The sequence below is a fragment of the Dipodomys ordii genome, unplaced genomic scaffold, assembly GCF_000151885.1.
Source record: "Dipodomys ordii isolate 6190 unplaced genomic scaffold, Dord_2.0 Scaffold148, whole genome shotgun sequence".
Classification (NCBI taxonomy): Eukaryota; Metazoa; Chordata; class Mammalia; order Rodentia; family Heteromyidae; genus Dipodomys; species Dipodomys ordii.
In genome coordinates this window covers 2269470-2289561 of record NW_012267364.1, presented here as the reverse complement: position 1 = coordinate 2289561, position 20092 = coordinate 2269470, and the positions used below count along the sequence as shown (strand labels likewise).

Sequence of the window (20092 nt, the reverse complement as noted above, 5' to 3'; positions counted from 1 at the left end):
ATAGATAGCTATATTGGCATTAAATACTAGAGAAAGTATATTTGTATTTTCATATGCCTTAAAAGAAGAACTGAAAGGATTGGATAAAGGCATGTGGTCTAATCAAGGGACTAGGTCATACCTAGAAATACACACAAACCCTTGATTGTCTGCAGGTCTTACAAAAGGGACTGTGAGAGCAAGTTTATTTCCTTATAAGGAGGCAACTATGAAGTTAAATAACATACACAGAGGAAAGGAGTTTCCTGAACAGTGGTTAAAAAAATATCTTACACAATATTAAAGGAATATGAGGCTATCAGAAATGTTGCAGAAGTGAAGGATGGCTAAGTGAATTTTCTTTTTGTTTACTAGAAATAGGTTATTTTAAAGACTTTACCTCTTTATTATTTTTTAAATTGTTTAAAACTTCGAAGATGTTGCACTTATGAATGCTCTTTTGGGCCATTTATTTGACCATAATATACTAAATTGTTAGAGCTTAGTTTTTAGAAATGACAAGTAATTACATTTTGTGAATTAATATTTCTTTCTCTTTTAAACCAACTGAAGATAGGAGTGAATATACAAAACATACTTCTGGAAATAACTTGATTTCACCAGATGCGGATTACAGAGCTGGTTCTTCATTTGAACTCTCGCCATCGGATAGTTCTGATGGAACATACATGTGGGATGAAGAGGGCTTGGAACCCATTGGAAATGTGCATCCAGTTGGCAGCTATGAGTCTTCTGAAATGAACAGCATAGTATGTATGGATTTATGCCCTTTTGAAATACTTTGTTTACTGTAGTGAAACTTTTGACAGACATTGACTTATTTTTAATTAATGAAATAACTTTCCTAGTTTGAGAAATAGGAACTCATGTGTGTGTCTGTTAGGGGCTATAAAGTGTATAATAAGCACAAAATGTATAACATTTGATTTAAATACATGTATGTATCATATACACATGTTCATTATAATACATACATACATATATACATATCTATGGATGTACTATATTGGTCAGGTTCAGCTAGGCCAGAAATTCTCCAGGAGGTAGAGGAGTACACTTCTGGAAACATTTTGGATCTTTTCTTTTTTGGTACTGGGTATATAACCTAGGACATTGCACACAAGTGCTGTGCCACTGAGCTACATCCCAGCCCTTTCTGGAAATATTTCCAGGTATATTGCAAAGTGTTACTTAGTGAATAGAAGTTATGCTTTTCCACAGTGCATAGGATAGTGCCCATAGCAAAGCATTACCTACCACTTACTCTTCTATTGGGAGATGTAGAGGTACCATTCACAGACCACCTCTGAGTTTCTTTACACAGTAAGTTTTTTGTTGTTGTTGTTGTTGGTTGTGGGGTTTTAACTCTGGGCCTATGTGCTGTCCCTGAGCTCTTTAGCTGAAGGCTGTACTCTACCTTGTTGAGCCACAGTGCCACTTGCACACAGTGAGTTTTAATTTTTACTCTTAGAAGTTTGTTGAAGGTCTGGATAGCTCTCTGAGGCAGCTGTCTATAGTGACCCCCACAAGTTTGATTTTGGGGCTTGACCTTTTGAGGCCCCTTGTTGGAGAGGAAGAGATTATATTGTCTCAGTGTAGTTACTTGTTTGGTTTGAAGGTGGCACTTGCCACCTTCACTTAACCACCTACTGACCAGACTACACATATGGTGCCATAAAAGTATTAAGGGGACAGGAAGTATAAGTTTCTTATGAGCCTGGAAAGCAAAGGAACCAGGTATAGGTGAGTGCTAGAAAACCTACCATTCATTTATTATACACAGGTATTTTAAGAAACAGTTGCAAGTAATGTGGTTAATATGTTATATGAATACACTGTAATGGATGTGTTTAAAATGACTCATTGTTAGCCGGCATCAGTGGCTTTTGTGCCTGTATTCCTGAATTTATGAGGCTGAGATCCAGAAGATTGCAGTTCAAAGAAAGCTTAGGCAAACTACATCTCCAAAATGAACAACAAAAAGGGAAGTGTGGCTTAAATGGTAGAATGCCAGCTGAGTAAGAAAACTGAGCCCAGCAAACTCCAGGAGCCCTGACATTAAAAAAAAAAAAAGACTCATCATTTATTATTTAGTATGTAAGATGAGATTTCCCATAAAAATCAAAGTGTGTGTGTGTGTGTGTGTGCGCGCGCGCGTGACTACATTCAAAGTAGATTTCAGGCAATATAATTTCTTGTTTGCCTATAAATTAATGACAGGAAAAAAAACAACAAACCCAACATTGCTACCAGGCTTTTTGGGGGGAGAGGGTAAAGATGGAAGTGGGAGTGGTTCTAGAGTTTGATCTCAGGGCTTTTCTGGGCAGGTTCTTTACCACATGAGCCACCCCTTATTTTCATTTTAGTTATCTTTTAGATAGGTCTCAGGTTTTTGTCTGAGGCTGGCTCCATATCACAACCCTCCTATCCATAGGCTCCCCCTCAGCTGGGATCACAGATGATTGCCATCATATCTGGCTTATTTGTTGGGATGATCTCCCTAACTTTTTGCCAAGGTTAGCCTTGAGGCTGACTTGCCATTCTCTCAGTCTCTGCCTTTTTTCTGAGTAACTGGGATTACAGCTATAAGCTATTATACTCAGACTTAACAGAGTTTTTTTTTTAAAAGTTGTACATATAGAGGAAGAATATTTAGAGAGAGTATCTTCATGTTATTAGATAAAGGAGATAAAGGTTACAGTTTATGGTTCTTTATTATGAGGCCTTTTAAAAGTGGATATAATTGAGCTGGACGCCCGTGGCTCATGCCTGTAATCCTAGCTACTCAGGATGCTGAAATCTGAGGATCATGGTTCAAAGCCAGCCCGGGCAGGAAAGTCTGTGAGACTCTTATCTCCAATAAATCACTGGAAACCTGGAAGTGGCGCTGTGGCTCAAGTGGTAGAGCGCTCGGTTTGAGCTGAAGAGCTCAAGGACAGCACCCAAGCCCAGAATTCAAGCCCCATGACCGACCAAAAAAAAAAGTGAATATAATTGAAATGCACTTAAACATCATGTCCAGTAGATGGCAGCAATGTAACATTTAGTACCCGATGTCTTCAGAGGTTTACCATTTTCAACTCATGATTCCTATACTAGACAAAATGTCTTCTCTTGAGGTTTACTATATCTCAATTGACTGTTAGCCCCTAATATTCATGACTTTCATCCTTGATCAGTATGTTTTTGATTACTTGAGATGGGAAGGAATAAAAATGTGCTTTGGAATGAGATGGTGTCTCATATTTCTCTTCTGATCTAAACAGAACAGGATAAGAAAGGATGAAGAACTGATGGAAAAGTTGAGAAAAGTGTTGAGATTCCCTTTTGTGATAGTTGGACTTAACATTTTTTCTTGGAAGTTCAGCTGGAATTTTGCTTTGAGTATTTTAAGCTTATTTATATAGGCATATACTTGTTTAGAATTATTTTTATGATGAATTAATCTTTCAGCCATTATTTAGTCTTCATATATCTTCTATTCCTGTTTGTGTACATGTGTCTACTCAGGATATTAAACATTTTTGTACTCAGTAAACCTTTAATTGAAACTGAACTGTTTTGGAGATGAAATACAGAATTTTTTTCTGCAAAGTTTTATTGCAGTTACATTTATGTTTACAATATTAGACAAAGGCATTTTTTCTTTTCTAAGCACAGTGAACCATACTCAGAATATTCTGCTGCCATGATGTGACTAATATGAGAGCTCTTATTGAGTGGAGTTGAATTACAATGTCACAATGACTGATTTTCCTAACTCTAAAATATTTAGGACATTGTAATTTTAAACTATCAAATGGGATGCTTTTATTTTTCGAGTTACTTTTTCTTTCTTCTTTTTCTTGTATTGTTTTAAAAAGGCTTTTGCCATATATAATCCCTAAAAATGTCTAGCTTTGTTTTTCTGTGTTTTGTCAACTTTGCCTCATTGTCTTATAGTAGGCCAGTTTAATTCCTTATTTAAATAGTCTTGAATATTAAAGGTATATCAAAAGCATTCAAACCATTGTTTAACACCACCAATTTTGAATATACTGATATATTTTATTGAACACTTGTGGTTTACTGATGAAAAATAGGCTACATTTATTTTTATTTTCGGTGTTACTGAGGGTTGAACTCAGGGCATTGTGCTTGCGAGGCAGGTGCTCTATCCCCAACCCTTTTTGCCCTTGTTATTTTTTGGTTAGGGTCTTAGGGTCTTGTATTTATGCTTGGGATTGGCTGGATCTCTAGCCATCTATTTACACTTCCTATGTAGCTAGGATCCTAGTACAACTGTGTCTAGCTGTTGATTGAGATGAGGTCTTACGTTTGTGCCCAAGCCTGGGCACAAACATATAATTCTAGAACCATAATTCTACTGATTTCAGTTTTTGAGTAGCTAGAATTATAGATATTAACTACTGGCATTTGCTTCTATTTTTGAGTTTCTGTCTTGGTGATTGCTATAGGTAGACTTTATTGAGACATTAAGTATGTGCTCAGTGTAATAGTATTCTTATCAGTAGTTTGTTTGGTTTTATGAATTCCCTGGGTTATTTGTACTGAAGTTTGGAATATCTCTAGTATAAAAGTAGAGAAGAATATCAAAATATTAAATTTTATTTTAAGTTTTAGAAACAACCTAGAGAATTTTTAACTGTTTTTGTATTTTTTGGTATCAGTGATCTCTGTTCTTTATCCAGAGTTATTTTAGGAAGAGAATAGACATGCTTTTTAAAAATCTTTCTAAAGAGTATTCACAATATATCATTTCAGAGATAGTGGCAGCTTGTGTTTATTCTGCTAGTTTTTTTAACAGGTATTCCACTACAATCAAATAGTTTTCATTTATGTGGCTTCTTTATACCTGTATCTTTGTTCTAGGACTCTTGTACTGCTATTCCTTGCTTGTATCCTTGTGCAAAGACTATTTGGTATTACTTGTATTTTTCTAAGTGTTGCAGTTTTTACCTTTGCATATGCTATTCTTAAGCCTAGGAAGCTTTCTTCCCATAGTTTCTCTGCTGGTCCATAGTGCACTTGTTCTCCCTCCTTGCTTCCTAAGGGTTACTTTTTAATGATGACACCTGACAGCACTTTATGTATGTATGCATGTATGCATGTGTGTGTACTATGTATATATATGTGTATATTCATTCATCCTTTTTTTGGGGGGGCTCTGGTCGTGGGGCCTGAACTCTGGGCCTGGGTGCTGTCCCTCAGCTCTTCAGCTCAAGGCTAGCGCTCTACCACTTGAGCCACAGCACCACTTCCGGCTTTTTTCTTTTTGCTTATGTGGTGCTGAGGAATCGAACCCAGGGCCTCATGCATGCAAGGCAAGCGCTTTACCACTGAGCCACCTTCCCAGCCCCTCATTCATCCTTTTTATTATTGCTGGAACTAGGGTTTTGGCTAAGGGCTTCACATTTGCTTGGTGATGTATTTGCTCTCTACTCCTTGAATCATATCTCCAGCCCACCTCTAACAGTTTTTAAAAAAATCACACCCTTGTTTTCTTCTTTCTTTATTTTTTTGTTTGTTTGCTAGATAGGAAGAGTGATGCTTGCTTCCCTGACCCACAACTGACTTAGTATAAGTAGTACTCAGTAAATGCCTCTTTTCTGTTAGAATTAATCACTACTTCCCCTCTGCTTCTGCAATGCTTTCTCCCAGAATCAGCACTTTCCCTTTTGGGGTCACTTTAATCTGTTCTCCTCACCTTCTGAAGGTAAGGGCCAAATTGTATTATATATTTCTTTCTTGACATATGCAAGTAGGATTTATTGATTCTTTGGATGGTAACCTAGAGAAGCTAGTAGTAGTGTTATGAATTATATTTAAACTTTTCATTTTCTTTTGTAAAATTATCACTTATGATACATATGTGCTCCTTCAGCCCAGATTTTACCATAAACCCTTCATTAGTGCTGAGTTTCATGATGGTTATTGATACTTAAATTCTGTCCTTTTGATTTACAATGAAATCTCAAGTTTTGATTTGTGGTCCATAGGGTCATTTTCAAGGCTGAATTTTCAGTTTAGTCAAATTTGCCTCTTGTTTTGTTGTGAATTAATCTCTCCCCCCTTTTCTATTTGAGTCCACTATAAAGATAGCATTTTCCCCCTTATTCATTCATATTCATGATGTGAAGTAACAAGTATAGGGTAAATGGTGTTGGTTGTCTTTACAAAATGATTCAGAGGCTGGGCACTGGTAATTGTAACTACTCAGAAGGCTGAGACATGGGGATTGAATTTCAAAGCTGTCCTCTGAAGAAAAATCTATGAGATTCTCATCTCCAGATAACAAGCAAAAATGATGGATTGGAGGTATAGCTCATGTAGTGGAGTGTCAGCTGTTTAAGCCCCAGTACTAGCATACATACAAAAAATGATGCAGCTACAAACATAGTTTTGTATTTATTAAAAAAATGACAGCATGGTCCTGTGTAATGGCACATAACTATAATCCCAGTATTTGGGTGGCTGAGACAAGAAGACTGACTTCAAGGCAAACCTGAGCCATATAGCAAGTTCTAGGTTAAGTTGAGCTACATAGTAAGACTCTTATTTCAGAAAGCCAAGGGGGTAGGGAACCCTCCCCTCTTAAGACACCCCCAAAAAACTGAAAAGAATACAAGAAAATATTAAATGTTACACTTTTGTAAGTGACAAATAATCTTTGACAGTTACTTTTGCATCATTTTTCAGGCCCTCCCCCCATTCTTGAATCATCATGGCTTTCAAGTAGGGTTCAAGGGTGTCTTCTGTTGGATGTTCTATGATATAGTTAAATATTCTCCTACTTCAGTCTCCTGAGTTCTGGGATTGTAGACATGTGTCACTGTACCTGATTGAGATATAAAAGTTTTATAATACTTTTTATGTCTTAAAATATTTGGAATTGACCAAATTCTATAACTGATTGACTATAGGGGGGGAAAGAAGCTCATCTCCCCACTTTTCGAAATTGTTGAATAACATTTCTGCTTCTACTTATTCTGCCAGATTATCTGAAATTGGCAGTTTGATTTATTACTTTCTTTTGGCTTTTTCATGATTTATAATGTGAATTCTTTTCTCCAAGATCAGTTCTCACCGTATTTCATTAGTCTAGACACTTTTGCTCTCCAGTTCCTGTTACGCATCTTGAATATAGAGTGTACTTTTTCTATTTAATTTTTATGTTTTTGATTGGTTGTAAGGCTTAAACTCAGGGCCTGGGTACTGTCCCTGAGCTTTTGTGCTCAAGGCCAGTGCTCTACCATTTTGAGCCTCAGCTCCATTTCCAGTTTTCTGGTGGTTAATTGGGGTTAATTGGAGATACAAGTCTTACAGATTTTCCTGCTGGGGCTGGCTTTGAACTATGATCCTCAGATCTTAGCCTCCTGAGTAGCTAGGATTATAAGCATGAGCCACCAGTGACCAGCTAATGGGTACTTTATTAACTCATTTCTGCTTTAAGGTTCTCTTACTTAAATAAGGTTTCAATAAACCTTAAAGGTTAAAATGGATGCCTGAAGACCTGATAAACATTACCATTTAGTTGAAAATAAATAGAAACACTTAAAGATGCTGCTTATTGCTTCTTAGGATTATTTCACATTGTGACATAGCCTCTTTTCAGAGTAAGTTTCTAAGGTATCGTGTGTGTCATAATAGCAAGCTGCAACTTGCTGGAAATGTGATGTTAGTACAGATGGGATAGTGGAGGGACGGCTTACAGAAAGTTGAGACGAGCTGAACATAGGTAAATCAAAATCTCAAACTTATTGTTCCTTCCACTTATGCTTGACCATCAAATCACAGAGAATTAGAAGGGAACTACACCATACAGTTGTTAGAGATAAGGGGAAGAAACTTTAAGATGAAGAAACTTTTTCTCAAAGGATTTTTTTTTCTCAATCTAGTAAAGCCTTCATGTAGACTTATCAGTATAGGTTTGTTTTATCCTGTTAATATTACTTTTATGTTAAGAAAAAGTTAAATTTGCCCGATATAGTTGTGACCCTTTAAACATAATTTTTTTCATTCAATATCAACGTATTTTATAATTAAATGCAATATAAAGTTTAATTTAGTACTTTAGAGCTTCTTTGTGTTGCAAATACACAAGTTCTGAGGATTAAAATTTTTAATGAGTTCAAATCCTAATATGACAGATATAAACAAGATAACAAGATGGATTTATAAGTGATATAATATTAATATACAAAAGATCTTGAAATAACGAAGTCATCTCTTCACATAGGTATATTTATGTATAATGGAGGGAAGGAAGCAGAGAGGAAGGAGGGAGGGAAAGAAAAATAACATTCAGGTTTCAAAGAAGAAGTAAAGTTTGAATTGAGTTTTGAATAATGGGTATAAAGTTAACCTATTAGCCAAGGAATTGAGAAGTTTTGCGCTTTAGCCATAGGCACCAGCATGTAGCCTCAAAACATGATGTGTGGGAGGAATATTGGAATTGTTAAGAATATAAAGTATGAGATAAAGAAGAAAAATAAAATGGGGAAAAAACTAGGGAAATAAGATAGGAAGAAAGGAAAATCAGGTATCTCAGGACAGATAATATGTCCAAATCATATCCTAGAAATATTGTATGACTGACATATTAAATATTAGTGTTTCTTTCTTTCTTTTTTTTTTTTTGGTTAGTCGTGGGGCCTGAACTCTGGGTCTGGGCACCATCCCTGAGCTCTTCAGCTCAAGGTTAGTGCTCTACCACTTGAGACACAGTGCCACTTCCGGCTTTTTCTGCTTATGTGGTGCTGACAAACTGAACCCAGGGCCTAATGCATGCAAGGCAAGCATTCTTACCACGGAGCCACCTTCCCAGCCCCTAAATATTAGTGTTTCTATTTCATATATGCTTCCTATCTGTGAGAGGGTGAGCAGAGTATTTTTTTGAGTACTTTTTAATTTTAATTTTTTTTTTTTTGGGTCCAGTCATGGGGCCTGAACTCTGGGCCTGGGCAGTGTCCCTCAGCTCTTCAGCTGTTAGACCAGCGCTCTACCACTTGAGCCACAGTGCCACTTCCGGCTTTTTTCTTTTTGCTTATGTGGTGCTGAGGAATCGAACCCAGGGCCTCATGCATGCAAGGCAAGTGCTCTACCACTGAGCCACCTTCCCAGCGCCTTAATTTTAATTTTTGTTGGTCATGGGGCCTGAACTCTGGGTCTGGGCGCTGTCCCTCAGCTCTTCAGTGCAAGGCTAGCATTCTACTACTTGAGCCACAGCACCACTTCCAGCTTTTTCTGTTTATGTGGTACTGAGGAATCGAACCCAGGGCCTCATGAATGCAAGGCAAACACTCTTTCACTGAGCCACTTTTTCCTGAGTACTTTTTAATATATATATATATATATATATATATATATATATATAAGTAGTTATTGGGCTATTTAAACTTCCCAGTCAGAGACTGTTTCAGAGCAAAAATTAGTGAACGTAAAGGTAATTTTTCTTCTCAACATGTCCCTTTATGTAGCATAGTACTGGCAGAGAATAGATCTATAATATTTATGGAAAAAATTTTGAATGCTGTGAATTGAATCAGATAGTATTGAAAGGATCCATCACATCCATCCCAGGGGACCACACAGAGGCAGGCAGGCACAGGAGAAAGATTATTACAAGGTTTATCAGAGGAGCCATATTTCCCCTGGAGAGAGAGCACATGGTGACCTCCTTTAGGTGGCAGAGGGTCTGAGAGTAGGAAGTGAGGTAATGGGAGCCCAGGTGGATCTGGGTGGAGAGAGGGAAGGGCCAGCTGTGTGGTGGAAACTCCAGGGATGGGAGGGGCTCAGGTCTGGGTGGAGCTGAGGACCAAAGGTGAGCATAATACTAACAAGTATAACTTACATAGTTAACAGGTACACTGAAACTGAGAAAGTATATGGTTTTTACAAACTGAAAAAATTTTAAGAGTTGAGGTGGTTGTTTTGGTTCTACATTTTAATCAGGCTGCCATTAGTGTTATTGTTATCATCATCATCATCAACGTCATCGTCATCTGGCCTGTGACAAAGCAAAAGCCAGAACCTATTGCTCTCAGAGGCGCTTCCATTTGTAGTGTCACTTAGGTGGTCTTTTCATAATCTTTCATTTCTCTCCTAGTTTTAGGAACCAGATAATCTGTATTTGTAGTTGTTGCTGATTTAGGACCTCAAGTTGGTTGCCTGGAAGCAGATGGAAAGTTGATCTTTTACTCGTGAAGTAGAAAATAGCATGAAAAGATTAGACTGACTACAAGGGACCCAAAATTTTGACCCTAGTTCTACAATTAATGACTTTTATGTCAACATAGATACTGTTATTCCCTTATGAGTGCATTAAGTGACTAGAGATATTTACCAGCTCTGAAGCTCTAATTTTTTTTTCTTTGTCCTGTAATGTAACTTTTTTCCCCCCTTACTTTTAGAAATAGAGACATTTGTTTTGAAAATATATTCTCTTTCTTTGAAAAGCTTTAATTTTCTAAATTATATCTATTTGTTTTTGAGATTCCCTTTATTATTAGTGGTTAATTAAGTGGTTACTCTGAAGTGACATATAGGAACTATTTTACTACTCAGATGTGTTATATAAGAGTTTACTTGAATTTCATTCTTGTAGCTTTTTAGTCTTAGCTATTTAGACTTACAGGGAAAAATGGAAAAACAGAGTTGGAATTTATCCTTCATATATCATCTCCTAATGCTATGAAGTAATGGTCAGAACCAGGAAATTAAGTTTAGTGTAGTGCCTTTTTAATGCGTATACTGCCTAGTTTTGGCCTTGTGCTCTTGCCTGGCTTTTTCATTCAAGATTGGTGTTCTACTTCTTGAGTCACACATCTACTTCTGGCTTTTTTGCTGGTTGATTGAAGATAAGAGTCTCACAGCTTTGTCTGCCCAGATTAGTTTAGAACCATAATCTCCAGATCTCAGTCTTCTGATTAGTTAGGATTACAAGTGTTAGCCATTGGTGCCCAGCCTATCTGATTTTTTTTTAAGTTATAGTGGGCTTATATTTTTAGAATTAGTTTTTGCATAATACTTGTATTTGGATTAACTTTTTTTGCATTTTTGTTGAGTTTTAGCACTACTTGTTGAAAAGACTTCTCTGCAGTGAATACTTGTGTTCCTTTCTCATAATCAGCTATGTTAATGTGTGTATATTTCTGAATTATGTGTCTGTTCATTGATTTATGCATCTTTTCCTTTGCTGTCTTGATTCCTGTCTTGTTTTGTCTTGCGGTATGGCTTTTGCTGTATAATAAAGAATTCAGCTGGTTGTTCTTTCTGGTTCCTGTGTGGGAGCCTCTATAGAGCTTCAGAATTTTCAGAGTGACAGAAGTATCTTTGTTCTTGGTGGGCCCTGCTGGGTTTATGCTAATCAAGTGACAGTATGGGAGGAGGCAAGCTATGTCAGAAACACCAAATATATTGATGGTTGGGTTGTGAGCCATACTGTATAATCTGACTTTTGGGGAGGGGGAAAAAAAGGTGCTGGAGATTGATTCAGTCATGTGGGCAATAATTCAGTTCAGTCTATGTGAGGAGACTAATAAAAACCTTGGGCACTGAGCCCTACATGTTTATCCTTGGCTAACAATACTCGTGTGTGTGCAGTTATGTGTCCATGTGACAGGGGGATGACATGTGCTGATTTTGTGTAGACATGAAAGCTTTATATTTGGCCTCAGAACTTGCACTGTTTGTTACTTTTTGTGACACTTTTTGTCCGGTTTTGTCGTGATTTATATCACTTTTTTGCTATAATAAAATATTATACATAAATATACTGCTTTTTTGAGTTGTATGAATTGTTCTAGAAAATTATCACACCCAAGCGAGAAGTTAGTACCACTGAACTTGTACTCAGTTGTTCAAAAGTACAGGCATCCTGGGAGCCTCTCAGCCTTCACCTGGTATATGAAGTAAAGATGTTTAGATAGAAGACTATTTCCTTAATTTGTGATGTGTTGCCTATACCTCTAAGATAGTTGTAGAAATCATGGGCTTTTGTTAGAACAATCCCTACCCTTTGAAATGTGATTTGGTATAAGAAAAAGGATGAAAGGTAGACTTGAGGAACCTTTTATTGTAGGGTGACTTCCTAATCTGTTACTAAAGATAAAAAGTAAAGGATGGAAACCAGATATTATTTTTTTTCCTTTAAAAGAAAAAAAAGTTAAGGGGTGGAATTTGGAAAGGGCAGTAGATAGAGTTCTTGAGGAGATGCCTCAACTAGATACAAAAGGAATTGCAGAATAAAAAACATTAAGTATGAAGTTCATTAGTAGTTATACCTATAATAGCAAAAAGTAAAAGTTGTAGAGAGTGCTGGGGCCCCTGAAGTTGAACCAAACTAGATTTTAATCAGTCTGAGCCATGACTACTAACCTCAAAGGCACTCATGGTGAGAAAGATTGTTCTAGTGCATTGGAAAGTACTATTCATGGATTCTAATTTCAAGGAAGGTAGTTGGGGAGAACAAACCAAGACACTACTGAAATTAGAGGGAATAGGGTAAAGGAATTGCTTCATCTTGTGGCCCCTTCTCATCAACATCCTGAGAAATCTTTTGCTAAAATGGATTTTGAGGCTAATTTTTACTTTTACTTTGATTGTTACACAGTGGAAGAAAATGTTTGGTTGATATAGGTGTCACTTGGGACAGTGTTCCAGAAGATTAATCAAAGATTTGTAAAAAGGCCATTGTTGGAACTTGAATGCCTGACATGGTCATGGGATACAGAAGAGACATTTCTGAAACTCCTGGACCCAAATCTCCATGCACGTTAGGTGAAGTCTAAATTGGGGTAGTGATTACTACTGAGAATGTAGAAATGTATAGGTTGATTTGATTAAGATGGGGATGATAATTGACTTGTTTAAACAGACTTTATTTATGTAAAATGTTTTTTTTAACCTAAATGGATATTATGTGGAACTGGGAAATACTTTCCCAACCTATATAAAACCAAAACCTGTTGAAGGGGTCCAGAAGACTGTAAGTGTAAAAGTTGAAGAAATTGTTATGTATGAAGTCTCAGAATAATACCTCCATGAACGATACTTATAATTACTGAAAACAGTATGGAGATTACTTTTTCCCTTTGTCAGATTACTTTCTTTCAGAAGGATTATGTCATTAACTTAATGTAGTCAAGTTTGTGTATATTGCTTTATTTTTTATTTTTAGGAGTTCTTTGAAGCATTAGTTATAGTACTGGAAGACTGGAAACAACCCAAACATGTAAATGATAGTCATCCACCTAAGAGTCGCACACTACAAGGACTGAATAGAAGGAGGGTTGTGAATTATATATGTGTGTGTGTATATATATACACACATATGTAGTTTAAATTGAAGTAATTATGCAACTGGTTAGAAACAGGAGACAAATATGAATAGATTAACCTTCCATGAACTTCTAGTGATATATTGCATTGTGCTATTATAGATAATTCAGTAATTGGCCATGCCATTTTTTAAATTTATTTTTACCAGTCCTAAGGCTTGAATTCAAGGCCTGGGCACTGTCCCTGAGCTTCTTTGGCTCAAGGCTAGCTCTTTACCACTTGAGCCACAGTGCCACTTTTCCCTTTTTCTGTTTATGTGGTATTGAGGAATCAAACCCAGGGCTTCATGCATGCTAGACAAGCACTCTACCATTAAGCCATATTCCTAGCCCATGGCTATGCCATTTTTATATTTTGGTAACAGATGTATGGACTCAGAATGTTAACCAAAGATAAGTTTTCAAGTAATTTTATAGTTATCTGAGCACTAACTTAAATTTCTCTTTTTTTAAAGTTGGATGAACTTTACATAACATAAAAACATTTTAGTGAACATTTTAGTGGCATTTAGCTTATTGAAATACTGCATATCAACAATCTCTGTCTAGTTACAGAAATTGTTTTGGATGTGGAAGGAGGCTTTGTGCTTGCCAAGTAGGAGCTGTATCACCTGAGCTGTACCTCTGGCAATTCTGAAACACTTCCAACATCCTAAAGCGAACTTCACTCACATTAAGTAGTTATTTCTAACTACCCCTGAACCTCCTCAGCTTCTGGAGACTATTAGTGTGCTTTCTGTCTCAATGGATGTATATAATTTACATAAAGAATAGAGAATGGTTTTAAAATTCATCTGTGTTGAAGCATGTATTAGCAATCACTTTTATAAAGCTGAGTAATACATTCTGTTTTTGAGCACCTGTTTTAAATTTGGGGGGAGTGTATATGTAAATGTGAAATTGCTGTCAGATGGCAGTTAATTCTATGTTTAATTTTTTGAAGACCTGCCAAACTTTCCTAACAACTGAGTCATTTTACTTTTCAATTAACTATATATAAAGTTCATATTTTCCCACATTATCTACCCACATCCTTTTTAAATAGCCATCTTATGGGGTGGTATATGGTATTTAGTTGTGTTTTTGGTTTGCATTTCATAAATGATGTCCGTCCAACATCTTCCATGTGCTTATTAGCTATTTTCGTATCTTCAGAGAAATACCAGCTCCTCTGCCTCGTTTTGGCTCATTTTCATTGTTGAATTGTAAGAGTGCTTTATACTTGTGGATACTAGGGTTTTATCAGATATATGATTTGCAGATTTTTCTGTGACTCTGTAAGCTGTTTTAATTTTCTTTGTAATTTCAAGAAAGTGCACAAAAAGTTTTTATGAAATCCAACTTATTATTTCCTTCATTATAATCCAGGTATCATAATCTTGAAAATTTATTGCCAAGTACAAAATCATGGAGACTTGCCCTATGTTTTCTTCTAAGAATTTTGTTGTTTTTTTCTTTTTATACATAGGCTATTGTTTCATTTTGTGGTTTTTGTATACGATGTGAAATAACGATCCTAGTTCATTCTTTTGCCTTTGGTTGACAGCTTTACAACTACCACCCCAGTGCATTGGACTGTAATCTTTCTGATGACAGTGTCATTGTTCATCTTACCGTGGGTCCCTAACATGTGACATAATTTCTCTTTTTCTGGTTTCAGAAAATCTTTGACTTTTAACAATTTGAATAATGTGTGTATATTTATAATCTGCTGTGGCTTTCTTCTAGGTTAGGAAGTTTTAGCCTTCTTGTCTCGTCTTGTCTTCTTTCTGTATTAGGGTTTGAGCTCAGGGCCTCGTGCTTGCTAGACAAGCAGTCAACTACTTGAGCCACTTCTTCAGCTGTCTTTAGTAGCATCTTAAATGTCTCCCCCACCTCCCTTAAGTAGCTGACTTTTTGCCTTCAGAATTATTTTTTTTCAATGTTCTGTATTCTCTTCCTGATGAATCTAATATATGGTTTCCTTTGGGTTTTTACATGTATTCAAAATATTTTTTTGTTTTTGTTTTTGTGTTTTTATTTGGTTGGTCATGGTTTTGAACTCTGGGCCTGGGCACTGTCCCTGAGCTTTTCAGCTCAAGGCGAGCACTCTACCACTTGAGCCACAACACTACTTCCAGTTGTCTGGTGTTTAATTAGAGATAAGAGTCTCACATACGTGCCTACCTGGGCTGGCTTTGAACTGCGATCCTCAGATCTCAGCCTCCTGAGTAGTTAGGATGACAAGTGTGATCCACTAGCACCTGGCTCAAAATAGTTTTTTAAAAAACATTTTTTAGGGGCCTGGAAGGTGGCTCAGTAGTAAAGTGCTTGCCTTGCATACGTGAGGCCCTGGGTTCGATTCCTCAGCATCACATAAGCAGAAAGTGCCGGAAGTGGTGCTGTGGCTCAAGTGGTAGAGCGCTAGCCTTGAGCTGAAGAGCTGAGGGACAGTGCCCAGGCCCAGAGTTCAGGCCTCATGACTGACAAAAAACAAACAAAAACCATTTTCTGGCAAGTTTAGAGCCTACTGATTATACCTTCTATCTATTAAAATTACAGATGTGAGTAACTAGTTTTGACTTCTTTTTTGAGATATCACACTAACATTTGATACGCTTTAAGTCATGATCTGCCATGATCCTCTTATTTCCACCTTCAATGTGGATTATAGGCATGAGCCATTTTGACTGGCTCCTCCACTGTTTCTTCAGATATTCTTTCTAATCCTTCTCACTTCTGAGAATCTCTTTCTTAATGTAAATATTGATTAAGAGATACTTTATTTCTGTCCCCAAAGTTTCTTAGGCTCAATTTGTTTTTCTTGATTGTATTTGTTTTTTCTTCATGACGTGAACTTTTACTTGATCAACCTCATTCTCTCTCTGATTCAGATTTACTATGGAAACTCCCTACCAGGGCTGCTTTTTGTTTTCTTTTGAGGAACAAATGAAACTATTAGAACCATTTCTACAATACCCTATAGGAATGCAGTAATTATAAATTACATTGTTATAATATTATTCTTAATTATTAAGATTTGCCAGTTCTTGAGATTTTTAATTGTAAAAAAAATTAAAATTTACCATCTTAAACAGTTTTAGGTGTATAGTTTCATAACTTTAAAACTCAGGTTGTTAATATATCATATCCAGAACCTTCTTATATTACAGGTTGGATATTATTATTATTGTTATTTTTAAGGCAGAGTCTCAGCATATAGCCCGTGCTGGCTTCAAATTCTCCATCTTAGTCCTACCTCACTTTAGTTCTGGGATTACTACCAACACTCATCTTGTTTTTTGAGTATTCTATATCCATTGAATAGCAGCTCTTTTCTTCTTCTCCTAGTCCCTGATAACCATCATTCTGCTTTTTGTTTCTGTGAATTTGACTGCTTCACATACTTCATATTAGTGAGTTCATACAGTATTTGTCATTTTAATATGCCTTGTTTCACTTAACATAATGTCTTTAAGACTAAGTAATGAGCTGGGTGCTGGTGGTTTATGCCTGTTAGCTACTCAGGAAGCTGAGAGATCTGAGGATCATGTTTTAAAGAAGATGAGTCAGGAAAGTCTGTGAGTCTTATCTCTAATTAACTACCAAAAAAGCTAGAAGTGGAGCTGTGGCTCAAGTGGTAGAGTACTAACCATTAGCATAAAAGCCCAGGGACAGCACCCAGGCCCTGAGTTCAAGCTCCAGGAGGGGCAATTAAAAAAAAAAGATTGAAGAGTGTTTTGTTATAGCTATATACCACCTTTTTTTAAAATTTTGATAAGGTTTATTCAGCTTACAATTTTGGAGGCAGGGAAGTTTAAGCTTGGTGTCAATCCATTAGTTTCTGTTGAAGGCTTCATGTTAAATCAACTTGAACAAAGAAGTAGAAGATGGAACAGCACACTGAAAGCATGGAGTATATGAGGTTAAGGCCAGGTGCTAGGTGTCAGGTGCTAACTTTTTAACAACTGGCTCTCCATGTAACCAAATTCTGTAGGAAGTACCCAGATCACCTCCTGAGGATGTATACCTTTGGCATGATTACATCTTAAAGGTCCCATCAACTTTTAGAAATGTTACATTTGAAAATATTTTACCATGAGGTTTGGTGGGAACAAGTCACACTCAGATCATTAGCATTACTCAGATCATTAGCATTGACTAAAATATTTCAAGATTCTGTTTGCAGTTGCAGTTCTTTTGTATGTGTACACAGAAGTTGTAGTAAGATTTTTCTTGAACTTACTCTTTTTTTTTCTGTCTAAAATTTGTCTTGGAGTCCTTTTTTTTTTTTTTAAGAAGTTCTCTTTCTTTACTGGTGTTCTGGTAATGGAAGTACTGATGAGACTTCCTTATTAATGGTTTTCTGTGGCTCTTTAAGCATATTTACAATATATTATTTAAAAATCAACATTTAATAAGTTCAGAGCCAAGATTTTCTCAGAGATGTTTAGTATGCTCTATGATTCCTCTGTTACTTTGGCTTGTGGTCACTTAATATTTTGTGAATATTTCCTTGAATGTCATAAGCCAAAAATATCAAAATTATAAAAAAAGAGGAAGAAGAGAGGGGGGCAGAGGGAGAGGGAGAGAGAGAAAAGAGAGAGGGAGGGGAGAGAATGAGAATAAACAAGAGAAGGAAATAAATCCTGAGAGAGAAAATAAAAAGACAGCTCAACTCTGTCCCGGGTTACTCCTCCAGTGCTTGCTTCTCTTTCTGCTCCACTGAACTAAGGGAATGGAAAGCTGCTGTGGATGTTCTTAGGTGTTTATTGAGTAACATCCTGCCCTGCATTTTTGTGGCTTTGTAAATTTCCCCAGTATACCTGGTAGCATTACACTGTCCTTTCACCCCAAGGTTTTATTTTCAAAAGTCTAATAGAATTTACTCAATTACATTTTACTCAATTACAGGAGACTGTTATTTAAATTCCTTTGTAAAAGGAATTTAGGACACACAGTCTTTGGTCATCAAGAATGACATGCTAAAATAATGCAAAGGGCCAGATGACTAATATGTTAATCAGTATATTTGCTTTGTATTTATGGTATTTATGTTTCATCCATTTGTTAATATTGTGATAGGGAAATTAGTGCATATTATCAAAAATGAGCATATATTATGGAAATTCAGTCTATATTATGCAGTAGAAACAGATTTGAAGTTCCTATCTCTCAGAATGAAAACATACAAGGATTTCTTGCACAACTAAAGCATTTTTCCAACAATACCAACAACAAAACAATCTTAGGGGTGAAGGTAAAAACCTGAGGTAGTACAAATTACCCAATTTTGGAAAGAAAATTTCCTGGCATTTTCTCTCAATCTTTTTCTGTTGTATGTTTTAATTGTAATCTTTTGCCATAGATGACTCTCCATAGTTCCTTTGCCTTACATTGTTTTTGAGGACTGCCCTTGCTTTTCTGCCCCAGTGAGTTCTGAATTAGTAACCTCAGACTGGTTAGAGCAGACAAATAATTCTTTGAGAGTAAAGGTTTCAACTTTGCCCTTTGGAACCAAAGACTCTGGGAGTATGCTGTCTTCAAGTATGCAGTGAAGCAGGGGAGGGATTGTGGGAGAAGCCTAGAAAAACTTCTCAAAACCTGGTTTTCCATTGTTCATTTTTCATCATTTGGTTGTTCTGACAAAGCTGGTTATAAGTTGCTTTATTATTTTTTAGTTTGTTCAGAAAGATGGGCTTAGCTGCATATAAGCCTTTTTTTTTAATGAAATCACTGGATTTTGTTTTTCTTTATAGAAACAGAACTTTGGAGTCTGGGAATATAGCTCAGTAGTAGAGTGCATTCTTGTATAACTGGGTATATAGTACATTCTGGTGTACAGTATATTCTTAGCATGTTCAAGAGCCTAGGTTCAGTCCCCAGCACCAAAATAATTTGCTTTTGTCTTATTAATGTATGTTTTTCTTTTTTTTCTAGTTTGCTCTCCTTTTTTTTCTTAATATATATTTTTTATTGTAAGGATACTGTACAGAGGGGTTACAGTTACATGAGCAAGGTAATAAGTTCATTTCCTATCTAGCATTGTTACACCCTCCTTTATTTTTCCCCTACCATCCCTTTCCTCCCCACCTTCCCAACTCTTCTTCCCCCTTCCCTTCCCCCTCCCACCCCCCCCCCGCCGCAAAGTTATAAAGTTCATTTTCAGCATACTGTGTTGTACATCTTATTGTTACAATGGGTCATCCTGTATCTGTATTTCAGTATTTTGTTATTTCCCTTCCCCTCCCCAAATTAGAAAAATGTATCTACAAGATGCAGGGCACCAGAATCAAATAACAGTGACAACAGGGATTGTAGCATGGGGGAAGAACATACAAAGAAACAAAAAAAAATCACATAGTACATTATAAGTACATTAAAAAGAACAGCAACAAAGATAAAACCTCTTGTGTCTCTATCTTGGGGTTCATTTTGCTTAGCATCAGGCTATATGGTCATATGTACATAGCTTTTGACCTCTTCTGCTTGTCCTAGACATGTACTAGTTATTGCAGATAAGGGAAACCATGGGACCTATGTTTCTTTGAGTCTGGTTTACTTCACTTAATATAAATTTTTTCAGGTTTTCCATTTTCTAACAAATGGGGTGGTGTCATTCTTTCTTATGGAGGCATAGAATTCCATTGGTGTTTTTCTTTTAATGTATATTTTTCTAATATACTTTGGAGAATTTATTAGTTTACCAGACCCCAAGTTTAAAATATGTAAGGAAGAGAATGAGAGAAGAGGTGACATTGTTCACAAAAATG

At 36.4% G+C, this 20092-nt stretch overlaps 1 protein-coding gene across 2 annotated transcripts in view; it reads left to right on the top strand.

Annotated features, from left to right (window-relative positions):
- The first annotated feature begins 557 nt into the window (after positions 1-557).
- Ccser2 (coiled-coil serine-rich protein 2) overlaps positions 558-20092 on the top strand; it is an 86270-nt gene continuing 66735 nt past the window's right edge. The window contains exon 1 of one of the 2 annotated variants that reach the window (XM_013032093.1): positions 558-749. In XM_013032093.1, coding sequence (XP_012887547.1) covers positions 669-749 — 81 coding nt within the window. In that variant the 5' untranslated portion in view covers positions 558-668. The remainder of the gene's footprint in view (positions 750-20092) is intronic. The other variant, XM_013032092.1, reaches the window with a different exon arrangement.